Source organism: Neofelis nebulosa, chromosome 2 (genome assembly GCF_028018385.1).
Source record: "Neofelis nebulosa isolate mNeoNeb1 chromosome 2, mNeoNeb1.pri, whole genome shotgun sequence".
Lineage (NCBI taxonomy): Eukaryota > Metazoa > Chordata > Mammalia > Carnivora > Felidae > Neofelis > Neofelis nebulosa.
In genome coordinates, this window is record NC_080783.1 from 218,160,294 (window position 1) to 218,169,771 (window position 9,478).

Below are 9,478 nucleotides of genomic sequence, written 5' to 3' on the forward strand. Positions count from 1 at the left end.
ATCATTGAAGACCTCGGGGGTAGGTACGGGCCCCCACTTTCCCGGGAGGGCTTTCGGGAGCCTCTGACACCCGATCCACCTGGCCACCTCCCTCTGGTCAGGGCCTGTGGCCCGCTTACCACGTACATGTTACTCTTGGTCACGTACTCGGCAGTGGTGTGGAGGCCAGAGCCCCTCCTGAGAGCCGCCGCTGGTGGAGGAGAGGGGCCCGAGGACCCTGGGAGCCATAGGAGAGGTGAGGGCGGGCCAAGGAGCTTCTCCTTCCTGGGGGCTTGCCTGACAGGCACGTGGGCCCCACGCCTGGGCCTGGAGCAGGGCAGCTAGAGCTGAGGACAGCAGTGACCAGTGCCGGCCTTCGAGCCTGGGTTCTGCTTCTGTCCTCTGCCTCCGAGATCAAGGCCATGTGGTAGGATGAATCCTTCTGGAATTTGTATGGTCAAGGCCCCAGGACATGTGTCCACGCAGACGAGGAAAAGAAGCAGAGAGAGATTAAGCTTCCCAAGAGACAGGACAGGTAGTGGGGGTGCTGGGCCCCACAGCCTGCGCTTGGATGCCCACATGGCCACTTCCTTTCTCAGAAATGAGGTGTCAAGAAAGCCCTATGAGTGGGATGATGACGCCAGTGGCACCGTGGAGTGGCCGACGGGTGGTACACACGGAGCACTTCAAAGCTCCGTGTGGCCCAGGTCAAGGGCACCGTTACCTGCTGTTATTATTGCCCTTGTTTTATCAGAGCTCAACTAATCAGAGGTCCAGAAGAATATTCAGCTTCCGGGTGGCGACTCCAGTTCTGTAGGGTCTGGCCTACAAAAGCCGGGCCTCATCTCGGGCCCCACGTGGTGGCCTCCCCAGACCACGGGCCCAGAGGAGCATGGGGAGTGATGGGCAGGCCTGTGGTCCACTGCAGAAGACCACATGGGGCGTGGGTTCCACAAAGTTCGCTGGGAAATGCTCCTCCCAGAGAACGGATGTCTGGTGGGTATACATGACAGGTGTCCCGTGTGTTATCAGCCCCCTTACTGCTTCCAGTCCCACCAGCCGAAATGGATAGTGGCAGCTTGGAGGGGAGGGGCAAGGACTGCCCACCCAGACCCCGGGAGCACCGGGTACCTTCGGGGCACGTGCAGGAGACCGAGGGGGCAGGACAGTGTGAGGGAGAGCTTGTGCCACGAGGCAGGGTGTGGAACAGGAGGTGGGGCAGGCAGTGTGTGGTTGTGGGCCAGCCTAGAGGCAAGCCCCCCTTTTCTTTCAGTCAGGCACTGTTCTGGAGCCAGAGGGTAGGCTGGGGGGTGGGGTGCGGAGTGAGCCTGGGGCGTGGGCTGTGGGAGTCCTGTCTGCTTGTACTGACTCACCTGGCAAGTTCCCATCCACCTGAGGCAGGTAAAGTGGCCGAGGTCCCAACAAGGGCTGGAGATGTGCCTGAGCTCAAACCGCCTGTTCCGGGCACAAGCCAGGCAAACCCAGCAGGGACTGTGTCCCCCACTCCTATTTGTTCCCTCTGTCCCCGTCTTAGAGAGGAGCCCAGACTTTGCTGCTGCTGGGGACCTCTGCCTGGGATGCCCTCGCCACTCAGCGTGGCTCCGCGGCACCGTCTGCGAAGCCCGCCCTCCCCGTGCCCGCCCCAGGCAGACCACCCCTCCCGCTTCTGGGATTCCATAGCCCACCGCAGCGCCCATCTGCTTCCAGCTCTGAGCCCCAGCAGCTAACACTTAGAGGGGACCTGCTCCTGGCATCTTCATGAGTACCCTTTGGGGCAGGGATGATTCTTTTTTTTTTTTTTTTTTAACATTTATTTTTGAGAGACAGAGAGAGGCAGAGCATGAGCAGGGGAGGGAGAGAGAGACACACACAGAGAATCCGAAGGAGGCTCCAGGCTCTGAGCTGTTTGTTAGCACAGAGCCCGACACGGGGCCCGAACTCACGAACCGAACCGCGAGATCATGACCTGAGCCGAAGTCGGACGCTCAACCACCCAGGGGCCCCAGGGCAGGGATGATTCTTGATGTCCCCTTTACTCTGGAAGCAGGGTCCTGAGTGGCGGGGGGTGGGGAGGGGTGGGGGGGGCGGGCACACAAGTCCCGCCCTCACACAAGGCCTGCTCACAGCTGGGAGGGCGGCCCTGGCACACAGTGGGTGGTTCGAGGCGCGTGAGCAGACGTCGGGAGTGAGCCGAGGCAGGCTGGGTGGGTGAGCGGGCACACAGCTGTCTGTGTGGGCTCTGTCCTCTGCAGCCAGCTGGCCCCTGGCCTGAGCCCATCAGGGTGGGTGGTGAGCCGGGCGCCAGAACCGCCCCGTGATGGGGGTGGGGCTCAGGCACGGAGTGTGACCGTCCTGAATTGGAACCTCAAACGGGGTTCTGCAGCCCCGCTCAGATTTCTCCTTGGTCGCTCTCGGTTCCTCCAAGTCCGTGGTGGGCAAATGGGCAGGTGCCCACAGCAGCCTCAGCCGGAGGAAGTGGCTGGTGGCTCCAGGCCTGCGTGTTCTGTCCACATGGTTTCTCTGGCCCCAGAAAGGAATTCTGAGTGGGTCCTCCCACCCCTTCTCACTGAGCCTGAGGAGTGTGGGCGCGCCCGACAATGGTTGGGGTCTCCGGACTCCAGGAGATGAGGCCATCGATGGTTCTGGGCTTCAGGCAGGGACAGCGTCGGAGGCCACGGTCCATGCTCCTTCCTCCAGCTGGGTCCCCACTTGACCGCCCGACACCAAAATGCTCCACGGGGCTTTGGGGAGGACACCACATGTCTTTCCTGGGCCACCTGTGATGCTCTGACCAGGGTAGGGAGTGACAGATGGTTTCTGGGGCCAGAAGCCAGGTGCCCGGGACATGCCCTCTGGCTCTAAGCCAGCTTTGGGCCAGATCAGGCCCTTCCACAGGCTGCCTGGTGAGGGGGCTTTATGCAGCCTATGGCGGCTGCCCCAGCAAGGACAGGTTCCCAAGAGGGCTGGGTCTGCGTGGGAGCGGGCATTTAAGGTCACAGCTGCTTCCTGGGAGGGGCAGCCTCTGCAGGGCCAGGCCTGGGTTTGGGAGGTGGTGAGCAGGAAAGGCATGGCCTCCTCGGGGCCGAAGGGTTCATTGAAGTGGGGGCTCACAGTGAGGGGTGTCTCTGAGGAATGAAAAAAAGGTGGTTTCTCATATCCTCAGGTCAGCCTGGGGCCAGCTGGGAAAGGGGGCACTTATGTGACAATGGGGGCATGAATTCATGTGTGCCAGGTGCCATGGGGGCACCCTGGGGCAGTGCTGCCTAATGGTTAGAAGTCAAGACTTTGAGTCTTGAGCCTTACCACCCACACAGCTGTGTGACCTTGGGCGAGTCTCCCGATCCTCTGAGCCTCAGTTGCCCCATCTGTAAAACGGGCAAATGATCGTGCCTCCCTCTCCATTGTTTAAAACGGTGCTCTCCAGGGGCGCCTGATGGCTCAGTCCGTTAAGCGTCCAACTTCGGCTCAGGTCATGATCTCGCAGTTTGTGAGTTCAAGCCCCTTGTTGGGCTCTGTGCTGACAGCCGGGAGGAGCCTGGAGCCTGCTTCAGATTCGGTGTCTCCTTCCCTCTCTGCCCCTCCCCGACTCGTGCTCTCTCTCTCTCTCTCAAAAATAAATGAACATTAAAAAATTAAAAAAAAAAAAAGAGCAGTGCTCTCCAATAGAACTTCCATTGTTGCAAGTTTCTTTTTTTATTAAAAAAACCTCTTTTAACATTTATTTATTTTTGAGAGAGAAAGAGAGACAGAGTGCGAGTAAGGGAGGGGCAGAGAGAGAGGGAGACACAGAACCCAAAGCAGGCTCCAGGCTCTGAGCTGTCCGCACAGAGCCCGATGTGGGGCTCGAACCCACGAACCGCGAGATCATGACCTGAGTCAAAGTTAGACACTTAACGGAGTGAGCCACAGAGGCGCCCCATCATCACAGTTTTCTAATAGCCACGCTAAAAAGCAAAACAAAGACTAAAAACCAACAACCAAAATTAAGTTTAATGATCTTTTCATTTAACCCGGTGCATTCCAAACATTACCATCACAGCTTGTAATCAACGTAAAAAATCATCAATGAGATTTTACACTCTTTTTCTTCCCCCCGTGGAGTCTTCCAAGTCTGGTGTGTTTCACACGTACAGCGCATCTCGACCTGGACTGGCCTCGTTGCAGGTGCCCAGGAGGCACAGACCGTGTGGCTGCCATTTGGGGTTAGATCACACCGCAGAGGGCTGGACAGTGAAAGGAGACCAGGTCTGGAAAGCCAAGAGCGCTGAGCAAGTCAGAGAGCCCTGTGTGGGCAGTTGCTCCTAAAGCCATCGGGTGGGGAGGAGAGGTCAAAAGTAATAGGTCATTTCAGAAGCCCATCCCAGGATTGTAGGATCTAGCAGGCAGAGAGTCATCTGGAATTTGGATATGTTGAGACACAGAGGCCTTGGAGAGTGGGGGGGACATCAGTAGACAGTGATGTGAAGGACGTGGCAGGGGGCAGAGGGAAAGAACCAGGAAGGGCCGGGCTGGGGTCAAAGCTCAGTTCCCTTGGGGTGGGGGGTGGGGGGCGCTGCTGTGAGGTCATAGGGAGTGGTAGCGGTGGGGGTGGGGGGTGGAAGGGTGGGTGCCTGTTTAAGGCACACGCAGCTCGGGTCCTGGAGCCGTCAGGGATATGGGTCCAGAGCTGCCAGACTCCTCTGGTTTGTCCATAGAAGCCAGAAATCCGGATTTTTATGTGAAATCTGACTTTTCAAAGCTGGCAACCAATTCAAATTCTTTTGAGGCACCGTGCTTGGCCAAACAAAACATGTCTGCCGGCCGGCTTCTGCCCAGGCGCCCTGTCGGCCAGTTGTGGTAGAGATCATGTTGGGAGAGACGCAAAGGCGGCATCTCATGACTAAGATAGGAGGTGGGGGGAGGGCTGGAGGGTGGGCCTGTCTGCCTGGCCGAGGGGGCCCCTGGCTTTCCAGGACGGAGGGAGCTGGAGGGGCCAGGAGGGCTGCTGGGCTGTCTCACACCCAGGGGGGCAGCCTCTGGCACCCTGGGTGTGGGGGGCAAGTTCAGGGCTCCACGTCTGCCTGAGGTTTGGCTCAGGAATCGCAGCCAGACACCCACTCAGGTTAACTCAGATCAGAGGGGGTCCTACAGGAGCAGGCGGTGGAGACAGGCCCCCGGGAGCTGTCCCACGGTCACAGGGCTGTCTTCTCCCCTCTCTTTCTGCTTTAGGGTCCTCCCCACTGACCAGCTGCTTCTATGGGTCCCCTCATTCTTGCTCTTTAACAATTACAGGGCTCTGCACCCATGCACACTGACTTCCCATGATCGCAGGGCTGCAGGGCTGCAGGGCCCCATGGGTATTGCCCGTCTCGATTCAAATTCTCAAGAGAGCAAATCCAATTGAATGGGCTAGGCCAGGTGGCCACCTCTGGCCTGATCTATGTCCAGGGTATGATGTTACCTGGTACAGTGTCCCCCTCACCAGGCCCACCCTTCCTCCAGGCTGTAAATGGGCTGGCTTGCTGGGAGAGGAGCTCCCGGCAAGCCTGTGGTGGGGATGGCCTATGCCCGTGCTGAGCCCTCCCTGGGCCCCAGAAGCCCCTCTTACCGGGACCTTCACTGATTTTCCTGTGTTTGGGGTCTCTGGGAGAGAGAAGCACACCCACAGACCCCAGGAGGTTGCAGCTTTAGCACAGAGAAAGCTAGCCCCCAGGGGGGTGAAGAGCAAGCAGTCCAGAGAGGGGGTCTAGAAAACAGATGGAGCATCTCAAGAGAGCTGAAACTGGGGGCTCAGAGGCTAGAGAGTTCAGCCAGGTAGAGCCCCAGCGCCTGGAAGAACCAGGACAAAGAACTCCAGAACCACAAGTCAACAACTCAGCGGCAGCTGCGGGCGGATCAGGCTGTGCAGGGGCTGTGGCCTGACCCAGTCATGGCAGGACATAGAGAGCTGGGAAAGCAGTTCCAGAACGTTGTGGTGGAGGAAATAGCCCAGATCCCCCAGAATTTAGAGCCAGAACCCAGAAGTCTTGGGGCAAAAGGTGTTAGAGCCTGACCCCAGGCCTAGAGTTAGACCCAGGGGACCTGAATTTGAGAACTCCCTTACAGGGCACAGGGGAAATAACCCCCAGTCCCCAATATGGCTGAGGGCCCCAGGTCCCCATGGAAACCCAGAGGGCAGAGGGGGGTGGGCAGGGCCCTCGGGACCCCTGACCCCCAGGGACCCTGTCAGGACAGGCCTTACTGGCCCTTTGTACAGCTGAGGCCACAGAGCTTCTGATGGGGAGACCAGAACTGTGTGCTTCTGGGAATGGAGTGAGCAGCACAGGCCTCAGCGCCCTGAGAATTACGGCAGGCGGGCCTGGCCCTCCTCAGAAGCCCCAGCTTCAACTGCACCAAGAGGAAACTGAGGCCCGTGTGTCATTGGCGCCCTCACCCAAAAGCCTCAGGGCACCAGTTAAGCCCTCAGGATAGATGCTTCCCGACGTAATCCCTCAGCCTCTTCCGGGAGAGCCCCCTCCCCACTGCATGCAGATGTACTATCCCTCAAAGGGCCCACGGGAGCTCCCCAAGGCTTGTCAGGGTCACTGATGGGTCCCCAGTGCCCAGCCTGGGGCTTGGCATGTGGTGGCCCCTCAGGGGACTCTCGATGTGTATTTGCTGAGTGAATCTAGAGAACCCAGAAGACCTGGACCAATCACACTTCCCTCTGCCAGGAGTCCTCGAGGGCAGGGGCTGGGTTCTGGTCACCTGTGGGTCCCCAGGGCTGGCCCACGTAAGGGATACATGCAGGAAGGCAGTACCCCACTCTGGCTGAGATGAGATGAGATGAGATGAGACGAGACCAGAGGCCAGGGGAGCCTTTGGGAGAGGGAATCCCAGCCCCACCAGAAACCGGATCTTCCACTCCTGGGTCGCATCCACGGAGGGCCTCCTGGGACTATCTAGCCCATGGGGTGGGGTCTAGACAGGCTTGGGAGCACCTTCAGTCCCTCGGGGCAGTGCTGGCCACCTCCCAAGGCTCCATTTCTGTAGTGCAAAGTGTTTTGTAACCATTAAAGTGCTGTCCAGGTATCGAGTGATGCCATTTACATAAAGTACAAGACCAGGCAAAACTAACCGATGCAGCTAGAAGTCAGGACAGTGTCCTCCCCTTGTGGGGAGTTCCTGGCAGCCCCGCGGGGTGGGGGGTTGGGGGAAGGGATGGGACGTCTGGGGGGCTGGTGATGCTCTGCTTCTTGAGCTGGGTATTGGTTATTTTGTGAAAATACATCCATCTTTGACACCCCGCGTGGCAGGGTGCAGGCGCGGCTCAGCCAGGCGCGGAGTAAGCATCGCAGGGCGGGAGACGCGGGAGGCGGGGCGCGGCGCACAGGGGCGGGACGGCCCGCGGAGCCACGCCCCACGTAGGCGGGGTCTCCCGTCGGGCTCCTCCTGCCGCCCACCTGCCCCGCCCCGCCTCCCGCCGCCGAGGGTCCCGCGGCGGCGGCGCTCCGGCCTTTCCCCCGGCACCCGGCTGGCGCCCGTCCCCCGCCGCCGTCGCCCGCCCCGCCGGCCGGCCCGTGGCGCCCCCCGCCCCACCCGCCTCCCCGGCCGCTCGGCGCCTCCTCCATGGGTGAGTGCGGGGCCCCGGCCCGGCCCCGCCGGGCAGGCCTGCCGGTCGGCTGCCTCCGCGCCGGCTCGAGGAGGGGCGCGGGCGGGGGGCGCCGCGCGCAGGCGGGCCGGGCGGGGGGAGCCGGGGGGGGGGGCAGGGCGCGCTCCTTCCCCTGCTCTGGGTAAAGCCTGCTCCCGGTGGGAGGTGGACGCCGGCCTCGGAATCAGGGCGGTGGGGTTCCAAACTCTGTCCCCTTGTTGGGGCCCGCTTTAGCAGCACCCCTTCCCCTGGCCCTGCACGCTGGCTGGCGCGGGCAGCCTGTCTGCCCCTTCCCTGCCCCCTCCGCTGCTGCACCCCAGCCCCTAGGAAGAGAGGCAGCTTGGAGGGGGCCAAATTCTGGGTCAAAGATGGACCGCGGGGTAAAGGGGACACCCCGGGCCTTTGAAGAGGAGTCCATCCACAGAGGCAGTGATGTGGAGGTCAGGGGGTCAGAAGGGACCGCGGACCCGGCAGCCCTCTGGGGATCCCCCAGGAAATCTGGAGCCCCGCAAGGTCACTGAGCTACCCCGCCCCCCACTAGTGGGACAGAGGGAGGGAGCAGCTCATTTCCAAAGACGTTTTCTCCCCGTGGAATCTGGATAATTTCCCTGGGGAACTGCAACAAGAAAAGGGCTCTGCAAACAGATTCCCGTACAGATAAGTTGGCATTTAAAAGAGAAAGGGACACTGACCTCCTTTGAAGGGAGGATTGAGGAGACAGCTCCACCCATCCTCTAGTCTGGAGGCCACTGGGGCCCCAGGGCCCTCCTGGGTGCCCTGGCCTGGGGCGCAGCCTCCCTGGACCCCACCCGACTGATAACCCTCTGCTTCTCTCCTCTGCAGATGACCAGAGCCTGGCGGAGGAAAAGGGACTGCGCTGTCAGAACCCCAACTGCATGGACAAGGGGCGGGCAGCCAAGGTAGGGAGGCTGGAGGGCCTGGGTTGCCGGGGGCAGAGAGGACAGGGCTCCAACCCTCTCTCTATTCAGGCATGGATACCCACAGTGTCCTCTGGGTTCAAGGGTGGGCAGGGCCGCAGGGCGGCTTGTTTAAGAGGCCAAGGGGCCGCCCTTGGCTCAGAAACAGCAAAATGGAGGGGACTTCTGTAAGAACAGGGAGCAGGGGTACACCAAAGCCCTTTCCTGCACTGCAGTCCTTGTGGCCACCCTGAGGTGACAGGAGCTGTGGCCCCATGTCACAGAAGAGGAAGCTGAGACCCAGGAAGAGAAAGGACGCCCCCCCCCCCCCCCCAGCTCAGGCTGTGTTCCAGTGCCCAGCTGGCCCCCTTCCTGGAGCACTGGATCACTCTTCAGGCCTGGGCATGGGTCAGGGACACTTTGGGACTTGGTGAGAGTGAGGGTGCCATGGGAATGACAGAGGGAAGAAGGGACAAATTGGTCTGAAGCGCCAGGCCTTGGGAGCCAGCAGCAGGGCAGAACAAGAGGGAGAATGATAAATATCGTCGCCGGGCACCTCTGTCCATTATGCGCCGGGCTTTGTGCCACATGCTCTCTGTGCCTTATGTGCTGTTTGTGGCAGCTCTGTTGGGCCGGCCTGCGTGCCCCCTTTTCCAGATGAAGATACCAAGGTTCAGAGAGGTCCTGTGACTTGGCTGAGGCCCCACAGCTCATGAGAGACCAAGCCAGGGCTCAAACCCAAGCGTGGCCCCTTCCAGCACGCATTTGAGTGACCATGGTAATGACTGCCAGCTCTTACTGTGTCAAGCTGGGGAGCTGAGGACTCGCTGTCTCCTCCTTCTGGCCTGAGATCTGTCCTGTCGTTATTATTTATAGATGAGGAAACTGAGGCTCAGGGAGCTAATGGCTCACCCAAGGACACATGGCCAGGATATAGTAGAGCTGGGATTCGAACCCAGAGCCCAGCTCTGTG

General features: G+C 60.4%; 1 protein-coding gene across 5 annotated transcripts in view; it reads left to right on the forward strand.

Annotated features, from left to right (window-relative positions):
• PLEKHG5 (pleckstrin homology and RhoGEF domain containing G5) overlaps nt 1-9,478 on the forward strand; it is a 35,301-nt gene continuing 25,823 nt past the window's right edge. For 2 of the 5 annotated variants that reach the window (XM_058719279.1, XM_058719280.1), the window contains exons 1-2: nt 8,083-8,101; nt 8,432-8,508. In XM_058719279.1, coding sequence (XP_058575262.1) covers nt 8,485-8,508 — 24 coding nt within the window. In that variant the 5' untranslated portion in view covers nt 8,083-8,101; nt 8,432-8,484. Of the gene's footprint in view, nt 20-7,417; nt 7,571-7,705; nt 7,731-8,082; nt 8,102-8,431; nt 8,509-9,478 lie in introns of those variants that run through there. The other 3 variants (XM_058719281.1, XM_058719284.1, XM_058719286.1) reach the window with 3 other exon arrangements.